We start from the raw sequence: 16,562 nt of genomic DNA, 5'->3' as shown, positions 1-16,562 counted from the left end.
TTGTTGATATAAACCTGCAACCAGTCAAAGACATCACAAGCAATATTTCCCTCATGAGGGAACAGGGGAAGAAGCTTCTTGTGTGCCATATCCAGCCCTGACATGATTCCTCACCTGTATTACCACAGGCTGAATTCATGGCATGGTTGTGCCACATCATTTGAAACAGGTGAAATCAATTTTGAGTGATCATGTTCAATGACATGACAGAATATTTAAGAATGAGAATTTGTTTAGTTTTGCTGAAAAGTGGGAGATTGTGCAAATTGTGTTTTACCATGTGAAATGATTTAAAGTATTGACAACAGACTGACCAATTTGCTAACTTCAGCCAATGGGATTTAATGTTTTAGCAACTGAGAACAATTGTAATCATACTGAAAGGATGAAATCAAACAACCATTAGAAATCAAGCTAAATATTTGTCAGTACCATCAAAGTTAAATGGTTATATTACTTATTTAACTAACTGAAAGATTGTCCCATTTGTTTTAGAAGCTATTAAGTCTAAATGCATAATGTTGTGCAGTTTTAGCCATGTCTATGAAGGCCATAGAAATGTAACAAGTAATGCAAGTAGTGATCAGGAGAAAACCTAAATATCTCTTAAAATGAAAACACAGAGACACAATGCAATGTGGGTAACAACAGAGTTTAATTGTCATATTACTGAACTATTTAGTATAAAACACCAAAGGACATGTTATAACATATTGATGAGTTATTATACCAGAGCAGATTAGTGTGTGTGTGTGTTTGTGCATGCATGTCCACACACATACTAGTGTGGTGGAGTGCTTCAAGCCTTTGTGGTGGCTGACTGCGATGATTGCTGACTGTGCAGTTGCTGAAGCTTCATGTTCATGACTTCCACCACAGCTATAACAGAGAAAGCAGGAAAATGTGGAGCAAATTAGAGATGGCACCAAGAATTAATGACCTATTGATGCAAAAGGCTGTCTGTTGCAGTACATTTCACTCCCCTTGCAAACTTTTTCAGTCATGAGCACCACATGCATTTTATCAAATGCATTTTAGGAGAGTAGTGGACCAAAATAGTCAGAAAGTGTTATATTTTTCACGTAGCTATTTAAGATATGTATAATCCACAACTAGATATGTTTGTCAAAAGCAGCCATTCAGGACTAATCATTTCAAAATCTTTCACAATACTTGTCCACTTCACATTAATTGACCAGCCTGCTCCCTGTTTCAACTCCATAGCTAATAAACAAACTTCAATCAGGTTAAAATGTGTATGTTAGACTATAATGCAATGATTTCCAGTGTTGGGTTATTCTTTATTTGAGGGGAAAAAAAAACTATTGGTGTGCACAGACTTTACAAAGAGAAATACCTTGCTTCATGGCATGTTTTTCTTGAAGAGCAGGTTGAATCTTCTCAATCTGTTTCGTAAGGAAGTCGATTTTTCGCTTAAAGAACTCTTTACTGTCTTCGACATTCTAAAAAAAACAAAATAAAACAATGACAGCCATTTTCAGCTATGCCTACATACATGTAAAGAAAAGATCTATGGGCAAAACACTCTTACTCACCTTCTCTACAAAGTAACCCGTTCCCACATCTACCAACACATGTTCTACATCATTCAGAGTTCCAGGAACATACATCTACACAAATCAGTTAAAGAAAACCTCACAGTACCAAAAACATTTACCTCTCATACAAAGTCAATTTTTTAACTCTTGGAATTTTGCAGAGCTGTAAAAATGTAAAGGATACAGAGCTGGTAAGAGGGACAAGTAAGTCCTTACCTGGGAGAAATATGACAGTTTAGTCTTATATGAAACTGTGTATAACTCTTATAACAACAACTATTCTGTGATTTGAGGATGTAGATTTTAAAGGCTCACCTTCATTACTTTTTTTGAGAACATTAAGACTGTCTTTGGCTTCCACATATTTTGTCTGGACAACTTTCAACTGAGCTATGGATGATGACAGGAACTCAGTCTCCTAAGGTCCAAAATCAAGAAAACAAAAAAGATGAACAGGTATTATCCAGAATTAGACAAACAGTAAAACAACAGAGAAATTTATTAGCAGTTAATCAATCAATCTATCAATCTTATGTCTATATATGTAATGTAATAATCTGTAATCACTGTAATCACAAATGTTGATGAATAAGGACAGGGTGCAAAATGTTCCTAACATATTTGCTATTTTGACAAAATAAAAACATCAACTCTATCGAAGAGAAACCTAATCTCTGGTTTTTAAACGAATAAACCAAACGCCTGTAACATCTAGTATACATATACAAATATTATGGATGTTAAAACCAATAGTTTAAACTAAATGGTCAATATTGCCATTTTGAACTATTTTATTATTATTCTGTTTGAATTGTGTCATTTTAGATAGCGAGCCAGCCATTACAGCAGACGAATGAAGCAGCGTGACTGCGCTAGATAGCTACACATGAAGCTCCACAGCGATATCTCGGACTAAAATCATAAAGTGTCTGCAAATTGTATTGAGGCAATCTTACGAAATATCTGTATAAAACAGATCATTTACCTGCTCAAGTTGAGTTTTTAAACCCTCCAGTTGTGGAAGAGACAATTCGGTAAGATTCACCGCCATATTGAAAAATGATAATATAGATCGCTTCCAGGTTAACCGGAAACTGGGTAACTTATCGCTGCCTTTAATGCCTGTTCTAGTTCAGCAAGCCAGAGTTAAACATTACAACAAAACAAACTTTATTTGTAAAATACACATTGTAAAACACCATGTAATACACACATTAAAATGTCTTTTCTTTCCATCAGGTGTTTCAGGCCATCTGTATCACACAACGCACTATTCAAAGCTGCTTAACCCCTCCAAGACAGACCACAGCACTAGAGTTGGATAACAAAAGGTTTTTCTTACATGGCAACAGGGAATTGTTGAAAATGGCTCTGCTTAATGCAACAGGCTACCTGGTATATTAATAGCAGAAAGGTCTTTAGTCTATTTGATACCATTTTAAGGAAGAGGTTGCCGTCCTCAATTCATTTTTGTTCTAGACCACCTTTACAAGTTGACTTATCTGTAGGTAGGTTCTCTCTGGAGGGGGAGTAGAACAAAAAATATATTGCAGAAATGAAAAATAGGTTTGTTCAGTTTCATTGCTCAAGTATATAAATAAAAATCAACACACAATTAGCTAGAAAGACAGCACTGCATGCCGATGAGTCATCGCCCACACTTGCAAAAATAAGGCAGACCACATCTGTGCAGCACGAAATGAGATCTAATGACTCCAAACCAACTTTAATAAACACTGTACGAGAAATGTATTCAACTGTCCAACCCTTGGCCAATATACAAATATTGTGGTGCAAATAATCGATATTTTAAACAAATAAAAGTGAATACATCTGGAAAAATTGGGAAGTTCAACTTAAAATATTTTTCAAAATGTGATTACAAATGTAATTAAAATCACAAATCTTTTTAATCATTGCATACATTTAATATAAATTACAAGTTAATTACACAACAAAATATTAGGAACAGTTCAAGTTAAAAGCAAAAGTAAAAATGTCATTAAAACAGCATGAATCCAAAATCCTAAGACTTAAGGAATTGCAAAACAAATGTCAACCTGGATGGAACGCCACATGAAACTGCAACTATTAAAAGGAACACTTGCTTTAGTCACATACTCAAATATGAATCGTCCTAGCGCAAGTGTACAGGCAGGCCATATGCAATTGGTGCAGCTCCAATGATGTGTTTGAGGTGTGTAGCATCACGGGATTGGACAAGGTGGTGGGAGAGAGAGGAACCTGAGCCACTAGTAAGCCAGGACTGAAGGAGGGCAGAGGTGAAGCGATCTATGTCACGATCCGTCACATCCCACAGATTCCCCAACACTAATGGACTACAGAAACAGAAAATGGTTTTTAAAAGGTCATTTCTAACACATCTGGATTTTAAATTAATTAATTAACCAACAAACTCTTCTAGAGTTTAAAGAGAAACAGTTTTGTTGCCAACTGATTTCTGAGTTTCTGAGACATATGTAAGTAATCAGTTCCTCACTTGACATCCAACAAGACTTCGAATTTGGATATTTAATTTAGAAAGCATAATGAAATTAATTGGACATAGAACAGGTGTTTGCTGTATGTGCGGCAGAGTCGTGCTGGTGAATCAGCTTTTGCAAACGCGTCTTACCATCCGGCGAGGAGGTAGCTGAAGATGATGCCAGTTCCCTCGAGACATCCTTGCACACTGAGGGCGGCGCTGCTGCACCCGAACAGCAGGGCGACCGCACGGACACGCCCCCGCTGCAGTCTCTGGGCATCCAGGAAACGTGCCCCTGCGCCGTGGCCCACGTAGCTTTAGGAGAGGGGACACACAGGACACAAAGAATAAACGCGCGCTGGACGCTAGGCGTGTTTGGGGACTGTGTGAAGAAAACATGGGTGATTAAGAAGTTCTTGAGCGAAGCAGATCTGGTAGAGTAGATGAATGCGGGCTCACATGTACAGGTCCTTGGTGGATACGGCCTCCTGCAGTTGTTCGGGATCGGGAGGAGAGCCGCATACTCCCTGCCAGACTGGCTCACTGGACGGACACAGAAGAGAGGAACATTAATCGAGGCAGACACAAGGCCAGACAGCGCGGTGAGCGTGTTCGCGCACATGCGGCCAACCTCGTAAACCAGTCTCTGAAGCGCTTTTCAGTCTCAGGCAGGTTTCCGTCTGGGTTCAGAACAAAATAAACTTGCTTAGGATCTACACCACACGACTGCACACTGTCGGGATCCACCTGAGACAGAGGGAAAGGAACTCGGGTCAAACATCCATTCATTCATCCATTCAATGTTTGTGTGTGTGTGCGTATGTGTGTGTACCTCTTGGAGATGACTGTGCCCCAGTACAGAATGGAGAGAAGGCATACGAGTGACAGAGCGAGGCTTCAAACAAGGGATGTTCTCCCATGGCAACCTCTGAAGGTACTACACAAAATCACACACACACAGCTCTTTTCTTAAGCTCTTTTCCACACATAAGGAGAATCTTTAATCTGATCCAGCAGTATTGTATTATGGTCTGGTATGGCATTTCAGAATCACTTACACAATTACAAATAAACAGCAATGCACTCGTAAACTCAACTGAGTTTGATTTAGAATGTTTATGTTGATCATATCAGCAGTGTAAATAATAGCAGTATAAATAATAAAGACACAAACCCATCCGCATAGCAAAGCATCGTTTAATTATTTATATTACAGATATTAGATTGCAGACAAAGGTGCATAACGTACCTTGTCCAAAATCAAGACAGTGTGTCCTTTAGGCTTCTCCCTCCCTCGGAGTTCAAACACACTCTTCTGTAGCTGCTTCAGGAAGTTTCCTTCCAGCAGACACGCCCCCTGAGCCAAAGACTGCAGGTCCGAGACAGTAAGCAGAGGAGCCGCAGACAGAACCACCTGCAGACAGAAATATTGAAATAAATATGACAGTGAAAATACTGTAACATCGTATAATACATGTTTAATTGGAATAGAGTACAACAGCACAGGACTTAATTACATACGTATCAATTCATTTCAAAGGTTGTTTTAACTGCTAAATACATTATTTATTTCTGATTGCAACAAACTTTGCCGTTAACTCATCAAAATCGCACTTCACCAACGCATCTGTCCACACTCTTATTTCACTGGATGCACAATAAATACAAATAGATAAATGTAGATGATGGAAAGTAATTGGTTTGTGGTAACAGAGGGAGAGGGGGAAATGAATCCATCTAGGTATAGTGTGTCACAGACAGAAGACATATGATCCAGAGACTCGTGTTTCAGCTCTGTGTGAAGGGATGCTAGTCTAGAAGTGGCGAGAGTCTCACATTAAGGCCGATTTGTTTACTGCAGTACAGGCCAGCTTGAGCTGGGTCAACACACACACACACACACACACGCACCTTTAGCATGTCGAGAGTGACCTTTGTTCCTGTTATTAAGGGTTCGAAGCATTTCAGGTGAACCAAGAGTGCAGGGTCAGAGGTCAAGGGGAGGAGTAAAGCACGCCATACTCCTAAAGCCTCTTCCATCTCCTCAAGCAGTTTCTGAAAACAGGAGAAACAGTGTTTAAAAATGTACCGCAAATGCCCAGCAGCTCGTGCATGGCTAACCTAGCTAAACACAGGTAGGCTACTTTTAGAACATCCTCTAAATGACAAAGGAATAAAAAGATGAACCTTCAAGCAGAGTCTCCCCCCAGCCCTCACCTGCACGCGAGCGTCCAGGGCCTTCCTGCCCTCCCACCACTGCACCTTGTCTGCCACCCCGCTCACTTGCTTCTGCCCCTGCAGGACCGCCTCCATCTCCTCCAGCAGGGCAGCCATGGAGCGCTGAAAAGCAGACACACGCCGTCAACACGCACCACCCCGTTAGCGGCTACTGCGGAAACGCGTGTGGAAGAGCTCCGCTCATACGTGCGTGTGCGCGGTGGGGATCCTTATGGTAACGGGGGCCGAACCACGCTCCAGACGCGTGAAGAGGACGGTGCTGCCCACCTCACCAGGACACACGCCCGCCAGAGAGAGCAGACACACGGTCAGACCTGCGCACAACGTCATACCAGTCAACTCCCACAAACTGCGGCCATGGGGTTTTAGACCCAAGCCTCAGGAACGGGGCTCGCGAGGGCGGGTGTCTCCGGCCCACGGTTTGCGGTGGGTACCGTTACCTGCTGGCAGGTCTCCCAGCTGCCGTGTAAACTCCTGGCAGTGTGTGTGAGGGAAGTGTGTTGGCTGAGTGGAGGTGAAGGAGTAAATGCTCTCCAGTTCACGTAGCGTCTTCGTCTGCCACTGTGAGGAAGACTCCTCCAGACTCAGAGCGCTCAGACCCGCTGTAACGTCACCACCAGACTTCTTCAGCTTCCTGAGAACAAGAGAGAGAGGCTGTGCAGCAAAGCGAAGGCAGACGCTAATCACAGCAGGACGGCCACGCACGCACACGGATCAGAACCTGCTACATGGCCACAAAACGCAGGACGACTGTTACAAACACAGACTGCCATCTACATTATAACTACACAACTCCCGGCACGGAGGGGAGGACGTGGGGGACATACCTAAGGCGAGTGGCAAGGTGCCGGGTCATGTGATGGCGAGTGGACACGCCAAGCGACTCGGCGTGAAGCATCGCCGTGGTGATGGGATCAGTGAGGCCCAGTAACTGAACCAGTTGTGAACACACATGGGGATAGAGGGCGGGGCTTGGAAAATGATGAAGGAGGAGCCAAGAGGACCACAGGAGGGACTTGACCACATCTATAGAGAGCTCACCTACACACACACACACACACACACACACACACACACACACACACACACACACACACGGAGAGCAAGGCAGAGCGGACAGGTTAACAGATGCGTCTCGGCTTGGCTTAGTGTACCTTTAATGACGGTCAGTGTTTAGGTGCTTGGGTGCAGAAGGCTTCCTTTCCATTCAGGAGTCCTACCTGCTGCTGTGTGTGTGTGTGGTAGTGGAGCGTGTGTGCTCACGCCCAGCTGCGCCGAGGTCCTCAGCTCATTCACACAATCTCTGCTCAGATCTGCTCCCAAGTCTCTCCTCAGGACCTCAAAGTCATCGACAGGGCCGCTTGTCGGACTGCCTGCACAAAAATCCACACGGACATTTAAGCTCAAAGTTCAACCGCACACAGATCTGTGAACTTTAGTCTCGCTCCACGTCTCACGCACCACTTAGCGTCTCAGACTCCTGAAGGTCCTCCAAGCTGACATCTAGAGCACCTTCACCCTCGTCCTCTTTGATCATCCGCATTTTCTCTGGCTGCTCGAGGTCCTTGGAGCTCTGACCTCTCCTGGGCCGTTGCGGTCGGGACCGGGTTTGCGTGGACGCGTTCGGTTCGTCCTCGGAGGATGGGCCGCTGGGGCAGAGGGCCGTGCTTTGCTTACCGCCCCTCAGCCTTCTGGGCTGGTCCTGCTCCTCAGCTTGCTGACAGACTTTACGGGCTGGTTTGCGTGCTGAAGGAGTTTTAGACGTAGAGGAGACAGAGCGTTTTTTTTCAGACTTCTCCATTACAGCAGGGGGAGCCGTTTCAGTTTCACTCTCATCACTAAAGTCAACCTGGTACAAAACACAGACAGAGGGTGTAAAAAGTTTGAAAGGTAATTTAATTTCATCAATATTCTTTCAGGTATGCAAATTACATTGCCCAAACCTTAAATCGTGAGCGTTTGGTCCGTTTGGGTGCGGCTGGAACAGCTACAGGTTTCTCTTGGGTAGGAGAAGTGTCTTCAAACACTTGGAAGGAGCCTTTTGGGGCAATCTTTGCCCTCGCAGCTCCACGGCTGCCAGGCATGGCCTTGAAGGCTCGCAGAGGGGTGGCAATATCAGGTACCTCATTTGTGAAGTCGAATGCACTCAGGTCTCCAGCTATGTCAGCAGGAGTTGCCAAGGACGTGGATTTGGGGCGAGGGGTCCTGGTTGCTCGGGGTGTTTTGAAGACCATCCCGTGTTTTGCAGTGCTGACCTTGGACCCGGAGTCCTTGGCTTTCTTTGAGGAACTGGCAGGTGCCTCTTTGGTCTTCTTACTAGACTGCTCAAGAGAGGCCACTCTGCTGCCATCAGGGAGGTTCTTAGCAGATGACCCCCCTGCTGGGAGAAGCTCGTCACCGCCGGAGCACTTTGGCCAGGTCTGCACTTCAGTTCTGGGTTTGGACTGCATTTTGATCATTGGAGCGACCGGCACCAGCGGTGGGCTCCAGCCCCACGCGGAGGAGAAGAGGTCGTCGGGACTGCACTGCCTTTTCCCAGCTAGGGTCAGGAGGCACGCCTCTGCCTTAGCCCCGAGAAGGGCCGCTCTCAGAGGGGCCAGCTCTGGACACAGGACCCCTTTAGGTTCCACAGCCTCTAGCCCCGCCTCTATCTCCTCCCACAGGGCAGCGGCCTGGCCCTTCTCCTCCGCCCCGCAACGAAGCTGCATCAGAACCGAGCCAAGATGCGCCATGCCCAGCTCCGCCTTAAGCAGGGAGGGGGCGGGACCAGGGCCGTCCGGGCCTTCAGCAGACACTAGGGCGGCCAGGCGGACACGCAGCTTATCGGTAACGCTACGGCACCGCAGCTTGGCCAGGTGGCGTAGACGATGGGAGATCCGCCAGTCGTCCCGGAGGTTCGCCTGAGCCAGAGCCCAGCGGACAGCCACCCTCCCCAGGCCGGGTTCGTGGCAGCAGGGGCAGGAGCAGTCCTGGGCGTGGGTCAGGCAGGCCAGCACACGCTGCCGCTTGGGCTTCAGAGGGGGAGACGCGTCCTGGCCCAGCCCGGACAGCGCCTCCACCGGCTCACGGCCCAGCGCCCGACTGCTCAGGAGGCCGCAGAGGTCTTCCTCCTCCTCCTCCTCCTCAACAGTAGGGCAGGCAGAGGTCTGAGCAGCCGGTCGCCCTTTGCGTGGTTTTATCTTTAGTTCGGACTTCTGCAGATGATGATTGCCAAAGTCTGCAAAAAAGAAAAAGATGAGATGAGAGATGAAGGAAAAAATAAATATTTACCTTTGAACTAAACTAATTCTATTAAAATTCACATTTAACACCATCTTAGTGCAGGCTGTTTATTGAGAACTTTCTTACCTGGTTTTATATTTATCATTGTAATGCAAAATTAAATTGAAAAGCTAACTGCTTTCAAATGGTTAATATTGTACAATTGTAAATGCCAACTTGCAAACACACACACACACACACACACACACACTTCAGCTCTAAGCAATGAAGTTCACTGTTAGTATCATTAAGGGAAGCTTCACTTTGTTTACCTGTACAAACATCCAGCAAGTTCCGGACTTGCTCCAAATCTAAAGCGCTGGCATCATTTGCTCCCTTCATGAGCTCCAACTCAGCCTTCAACACCAGCATCTCAGCACAGCTACACACACACACACACACACACACACACACACACACACACACACACACACACAAAATGAAATCTGCAGCCTCACAATTGTTCCATCAACCCCATTCCTCTCAGTTGGTGACTATGGTGCTGGTGTGTGGACTCACTGGGTGAAGGTGTGTAGCTTGGTGGCGAGTTTCAGGGCCTCCAGGCACTGGGCCTTGGCCTCATGGGCCGACCCGGCACTACTCCGCACACACACCACCCTCTCGGAGCACAGCAACACCTCACTCAGCAACAGCCACTTAAACAGCACACTGTCCCCTACAGGCAGACACAGGGAGGGAACACAACCTTCATGGAGCTACAAGAGCAATAAGGTTGAGCCCTTCATGTTCCACGTTCGACCGTCGTGTGTGTGTGTGTGTGTGTGTGTGTGTGTGTGTGTGTGCGCCCTGTACCTTGGTCAACAAAGCGAGTCTCCACGGCGGGAGCAGGCGCCCCGTAAAAGCCGTTTCCCAGCAGCATCATCACCAGACTGCAGAGCAGCTTGAGCGCTTCGTACTGGGCCGTGTCTGGGGTCTTCACACCTGTGGCACAAGCGCGTCAGTCCACACTCAAACACTCGTGAAGGTCAGCCCACCGAGAGCGGGCGGAGGGAGCCTACCGTGCTGGACGATGGCTTGGCGCAGGTGTGTGGGGAGCGTGTGTGTGTCCAGGCTGAGGTAGACGCTGGCACACTGCAGGGCTTGGGCTTTTAGCAGGTACCAGCTCTTGGAGTGACGCTGTGCTGTCTCTTTTAACACATCACACAGGCTGGACAAACCGCGCTCCACCTGAGAGACGGAGACAAATTGGACCTTGTGGCAGCAGAGACGGTCGTGTACTAGCCTGTGTAGCGCTCAGTCAGATGAGTGTTGGCAAAAGTGTCAGGCACATGTTGGGTGGAGAGAACATGGAGTGGATCCATGTTGGTCACCATTATGTACTCGCATGAATCTGGGCTCAACTGATATACAAATGTAAACTAGTTCATCTAAAAATGAAACCCCTGTGTGTGTATGCATTACCTCTCCAAGAGAGTAGCAGAGATGAGCTCTCAGCAGTCTGGTCGTGACGGACATGATGGTGGTGCCCTCAGAGTCCGCCTCTCCAGCCAAACACAGTTCTGCCTGCTCCAGCTGTACCTGATAAACCCACACAGACACACATCAGTACTGTCGCATGTGAAACATCGCTGGTCAATACAAAGACAATAATCCTTGTTCTCTGTGCAGGTACCTGGGCGAGCTGGGGAGCGCCGAGATCCAGCAGGACCTTGGCGGTGTGGCAGAGCGCGCTGGCTCTAGTCTGGCCGTCCCCGAGCAGCCGGAGGAGGGACGCAGCCAGCCGGTAGCCCCGCAGAGCCTCCAGGGGCTGGAGACAGCAGAACACACGGGCTTCAGAAAGGACTCCGCCACACGGGCGTAGCCCAGAGCGCACGCTTGATTAGGGCGAACGCCCACACTCGCACCAGCAGCGAGGGCAGCGGAGGCGGAGCTGTGGAGGGGCGGGGCTGTGGAGGGTGAGGGTAGTGGGGGGCGGGGCAGTGGAGGGTGAGTAGGTGGGCGGGGCAGGCGTGCTCACCTTGGCCATCAGCGAGCAGAGGGCAGCTGCCAGCAGGAGGGAGGAGGCTGTGCGTTTGGGCTCTCTCACCGCGGGCACCGTGCCCTGCTTCAGCAACGCCCCCCAGAGGGATAAACACCTATTCAAAGGCTCGCAGTGTTCTAATAGGGAGACACACACACACACACACACACACACTTTTAACATACTACATACACATTGGATGTGCACAAACACACAGCCCAAAAAAGCTGCCACTGCCTGTATCATGCTTCCATTCCTCAGGCCTCCGAGAGCGCCCCCTACTGGTGCCAGAGCGCGATGGCGCCCCTTACTGGTGTGCTCTGCCAAGCTGAAGCGGAGTCCATCGTACACCAGCTGACTGTCCTGGAGCTTCTGCTTGTCTTCGTACTCCAGGTCGTTTGTGGGCACCGGCTCCAAACTCCCAGCACACCTGCTGCCCTCCTGCACCGCACGCAGACGCTTCTCTGTGTCGAGCGCCTGACACAAACACGTAAAAGTAATAACATCAATAATTTAATAATAAATTTTAAAAAGCCCACACACTCCATACACTAGCCTATTACTGGGAACAGTGGGTGTCCTCTGCTGTATTCAGCTTATCCAAACAGTTAAAATATATATATGAAGTAACATGACGCATTATGTTAATTACATCCCCTGTCCTGTTTAGGGGTGGTGGGCATCCTCTCATGAAGATACAAGTTATGGCCTAGATATTATGCCCTAGTAATCAAAGCCGTTGCAACGCTAACCTCCTGGAGTTTGGCCTCAAGCGTGCAGATGTAGAACCAGAGAGAGGCGTGTGCCTTTTCATCCTTCAGCCTATCAGCATTCTCAGCTGTCTCTGGCTCCTCCTCCAACAGGCGCAGAGCCTCATGGGTGAAATCAACTGCAGAGCTGAGCAACAGAAAAGGTAGTTATATATATATATTTTAAAAAGTTAAATCAAATTAAACTTAATTAATTAAACTTCACTTAATATGATGCTTTGTGAAGGCGATCTAAACAGACATACCAGTCAGTTTGCTGACTGAAGTCCTGGTAACACACCACCTGTGCCATCTCACACAGGTACGAGGCTCGCCTCAGAGTGTGTGTGGTGTCTTCGTGGCAGATGTCCAGAAGGTCACAGAGTGTGTTGTAGCGTTCCTGTGCCGTGTCTCCAGTCTGCTCCTTGTACAGACGCAGTTCTTCCTCCAGCAGACTCGTCAGCACCTCCTCATCCCCACACGACGCTCCCAAACCGTCACGCAGTGTCCTGACAAAGGAGACCACAGGGTAACGCCTTTTATACAGCCTAGCATTATTCCCCACTAGATAAACCAACAAAAAGAAGGTCGTTCTTCTCAACACTTGACACGTCGTCAATTATACGATGACATCAAATGTCACTGTTGTACCGGTCCACCTTTGCCATCTCTCAGTGGAAACACATTGAGCGTCCGTGTGGACTTTACCGGAGGCGAGTGTCTTCTTCTCCTGCACGTGTAGCGTCACACTTGGTTCTGACCCACAGCGAGACCGGTTCCACAAGGTGATCTAGAACCCGCACGCCTAGAACCTGAATCCAGCGCACCACCCAGTCCAGAGCCGTCTCCAGCCGGGAGGCACGGCGACTAGACTGCACCACCAGCATGAAGCAGCGGTTCACCTGAACACACACACACACACACACACACACACACACACACACCATGAGAAGCCTGCAAGAAACGCAGAATCCTGAGAGATGTGGGGCCAAAACTTACTCTGTCCACAGGAAGAGAAGCAGGACAGTCCTTACTCAATTCCTGACAAACGATCTCAGCCAGTCTAAATGCTTCTTCATACAACTTCCTGTTAAACAGCTCATACACTACATTATTCACCGCACACACTAGAGACAGAGAGAGAGACAGAGAGAGATTAGTATGTGTATCATGATTATCTTTATAATGTATTTTATGTATATATAATGTATCTTATACATACATTAGAAGGAAAACAAATATTTGATTAAATGTGTAGTTCATTTCCCCGACTTGCCTGATTTGAGTAAGAAGGCATCATTTGACAATTTGCGTAGTTCATTCATCATGCAGCCTAATGTTGCCTGGCAGTATAACAGCACTCTGTCCAGAGAATCACCCAGTGAATCCTAGAAGACAGAAGTGTGCACACACAAATTGAATAAATCGAATTATACACAGATTATTACTTTATGAATAATCATAATAATCCATGTATATGGTACTTGAATGTTACCTGTGAACTGCGTAGACTGTCGTAGGTGCTGATGAAGCCCTGGTACAGACCGAAGCACAAAGAATACTGCAGCCGTGGCGAGAACGAACTCTGGAAACAACAAAGCCAAATGTAAACAGAGAAAGATGCCAGAATTCAGAAACTAGACATCAAAACACAGACATACCTGCTGATGTTTCAGCAAGAGCTCCTGATATTCCTCCAAGAAGGAAAAACAGGTCAGCAACGAAGCCCCACCCATCCCTTTAGTCTGTCCCGCCTCTGTTGCCCAGACGACCAGCTGACAAGCCTCGAGGAGGACACGAGACCCTGCATCTCCCAAACCGGCAGGCGGACACCCTCGCAGGACACGTGCGCAGTCTGTGAAAGTCCTGCTGCATTCCTCTCCAAGACGAAGAGCACGGTGCAGCTGCACGGCTCGAACAGCGAGGCCCAGAGCGCCGCCCATGTGGCCGGCCACCTCCAGAGCCGCACACACCAGCTGCTCGGCCTCGGGCCACAGCCCGCTCTTACACAGCACCCTGCAGACCTTCAACACCACCTGACACCTCCCGGCCAGGGAGGCCGGAGGCAGCACAGAGTCCCCGCCGGCACGCTCGGCGATCAGGGGTCCGAGGAAACGCGTCCGCAGTTCCGAGAGGAAGAACGCGCCATCGTCCCGGGACAAGCCCCCGCAGGCTTGCTCGTACTCGCCTAGCGCCTCCTCCACAAACAGAGGCACCCTGGACGGGGAGGGACTCGTGGCCGCCGTGTCCTCCAGCAGGCGGAAGAGCAGAGCCTGGAGCTTCCAGCGGAGGCGGTCTCTGGGAGGCATGCTGGAGGCGCCAGGGCCCGAAGGCAGGAGACCGTTCCACAGCACCGCAAAGCAATTCCGCACCAGAACGGTGAAGTCTTCAGCCTGCCAACCGAAACATCTCACCATGAAGATCAAAGGCACCTCTGAACATCCATACTGAAACATCTGAGAAGAGCTGGTGCAGAAACACAATCTCTACACATGTGGAGTTCAGTATATGCCCATGGGTGTAGTAAACTGTAGTAAAGACACATTAAATCTAGCCACAGCCCCATTACCCCAGCATCACTGTAGATGTTTAAGGAGAGCCATTTCTGTACCTCTGTGGACGAGCCCTGTAGTTTGATATACATGATCTCCCCAAGTCGACTAGCAGGACCATGAGCTCCTTGAGTAACCATCTTCTGTAGGATGTGGAAGATGATTTTCTCCAGATAAAATGGGCAGCCTGGTGCCCTGGGGTCTGTGACCAGCCCATAGCCCTGGACAGCCAGCTCCACGAGATCCACCAGTCGCTCTAGATGCTCCGGCTCCAAAGCCCCAGCACCAAGTCGCTGGTTGCATGCACGAATGATCCGATCACATGCTGTCCGACCCGATGGGCTGAGGCCATCATTGACAAATTTCTATAGTAAGCCAGATATGACAACAAATTACAATAAAACACAGGGTATTTGAGGAAATGTGAGGGAATTATATTAAGCTTTCTTTTTACCTTCAGCTCATTGTGAAGAACCTCAGTGTCTTTTACAGACAACATTCGTTGAACGTAGTCATCAGCTTTTAGACATTTCATTCTTCTCTCAACAATTTTTTCTGTAAATGTAAATCCAACTCAAGAATAAGAAGACATAAAGAACTGAAAATGTAGAAAGTCTTGTAGAAACATCTGAACAGTTTTGTATTTCAAATAGATTCCCTGGAAATCTGTAAGACAGCTAGAAACCCCTCAGTGTTCGTGTCTCTGGCAAGCTTGCTTTTAGAAAAATTTTTATACTGATTGGTCATTAAGTCACGACAACATTAATACCTGACTAATGAGAAACAGGATTAATGAGATATATGGATTATATAACTGGCTAGCTAACCATTAGTTCTCTAATTGTTTAACTAACGGATGTCAACAAATTTTCAATTGTCTACGCATCATCACATTCACATTTCACAACGTAACTAGCTAATAATGTTCCCCAAATAACTACTCACTTAATAACATGATGCTAAGCTACACGCTAACGTTGGTGAATGTGAGCAGTACTGTTGGAGTGGTTTATATTGTAGCGTACGATAGTTAGATCTACATCTGTGAACACGAACACTGGACACTAGAACAAGCTAACGGCAAGTTTAGTTAACTAGCAGTCACGTTTAGATACGTTTGTCACTTTTCATCAACTTACCACAATCAGACGAAACAACATTTGCTATATAAAATGATTTATATAGCTTGGTTTTTGCCTAATACGACTGCAACAGTGTTGGCAGACTAATACGAGTCAGTGTAGGTGTTATATTTTAAATGACAATCTATAACCGGAACCGAGCGGCGCGCACTTATTCAAAATAACGCACAGCCTATCGGGAAATTGCGCAGTGTGTTATGGGTATTGTAGTATGGAACACGTGCTTAGCTTTACCTTTTCAGAAGTACACAACAGCTCCGACCATCCTTATTTGCTGCCTTTATCTGGCTTTTTGAGCTGCTTGCATTCATGCATTAGCTGTCAAGCAACAATCACTCACCATCACTCTCTTTGTAGATTGTTGCCAATTTACGTGGGAAATACCAGGCATAGGGGCCACGCTCACACAACTGCTCACACAAAAAACAAGATGTTTCGCTTCCACAGGGCTCTCAAGTTTTGGATTCATGTCAGAGTGTGTGAGAGTTGTTGACGGGGGGTGGCGAACGTTAATTGTTGAGCGGAGGGGGGGGGGGGGGGGGTGGCGAACGTAAGTTGTTGAGGGGGGGGGGGGTTTGTATATCGCGATCGATCG

The 16,562-nt window shown here is 47.3% G+C and overlaps 2 protein-coding genes across 4 annotated transcripts; both read right to left on the bottom strand.

Annotated features, from left to right (window-relative positions):
* Positions 1–636: 636 nt before the first annotated feature.
* pfdn5 (prefoldin 5) lies at positions 637–2,641 on the bottom strand. Its single transcript, XM_077013627.1, has 6 exons — positions 2,545–2,641; positions 1,875–1,977; positions 1,744–1,775; positions 1,557–1,631; positions 1,358–1,463; positions 637–879 (listed from the first exon to the last, which is right to left on the bottom strand). Exons 1-6 carry the CDS (start codon positions 2,608–2,610, stop codon positions 800–802), a joined length of 462 nt encoding a protein of 153 aa, XP_076869742.1. The 5' UTR covers positions 2,611–2,641; the 3' UTR covers positions 637–799.
* An 84-nt stretch (positions 2,642–2,725) lies between these two features.
* espl1 (extra spindle pole bodies like 1, separase) lies at positions 2,726–16,469 on the bottom strand. Of its 3 annotated transcripts, none has more exons than XM_077014613.1 (32): positions 16,202–16,469; positions 15,280–15,380; positions 14,885–15,190; positions 13,935–14,666; positions 13,769–13,858; positions 13,550–13,661; positions 13,273–13,400; positions 12,982–13,175; positions 12,540–12,782; positions 12,277–12,421; positions 11,836–12,001; positions 11,522–11,661; positions 11,177–11,311; positions 10,966–11,082; positions 10,563–10,731; positions 10,357–10,485; positions 10,063–10,219; positions 9,816–9,925; positions 8,226–9,499; positions 7,744–8,131; positions 7,503–7,655; positions 7,110–7,323; positions 6,723–6,916; positions 6,469–6,596; positions 6,262–6,384; positions 5,956–6,099; positions 5,294–5,458; positions 4,877–4,981; positions 4,676–4,791; positions 4,504–4,587; positions 4,195–4,359; positions 2,726–3,898 (listed from the first exon to the last, which is right to left on the bottom strand). In XM_077014613.1, the coding sequence occupies exons 2-32, from the start codon at positions 15,358–15,360 to the stop codon at positions 3,697–3,699; spliced, it is 6,609 nt and encodes a 2,202-aa protein (XP_076870728.1). In that variant the 5' UTR covers positions 15,361–15,380; positions 16,202–16,469; the 3' UTR covers positions 2,726–3,696. The 3 variants fall into 3 exon arrangements, with proteins under 3 accessions (XP_076870728.1, XP_076870729.1, XP_076870727.1); XM_077014614.1 differs by having other exon boundaries at positions 16,308–16,468; XM_077014612.1 differs by lacking the exon at positions 16,202–16,469 and adding an exon at positions 15,965–16,180 and having other exon boundaries at positions 2,727–3,898.
* Between the last annotated feature and the right edge of the window lie 93 nt (positions 16,470–16,562).

Source organism: Brachyhypopomus gauderio, chromosome 8 (genome assembly GCF_052324685.1).
Source record: "Brachyhypopomus gauderio isolate BG-103 chromosome 8, BGAUD_0.2, whole genome shotgun sequence".
In the NCBI taxonomy this organism is placed as follows: Eukaryota; Metazoa; Chordata; class Actinopteri; order Gymnotiformes; family Hypopomidae; genus Brachyhypopomus; species Brachyhypopomus gauderio.
This window is presented reverse-complemented; position numbering and strand designations above follow the sequence as displayed.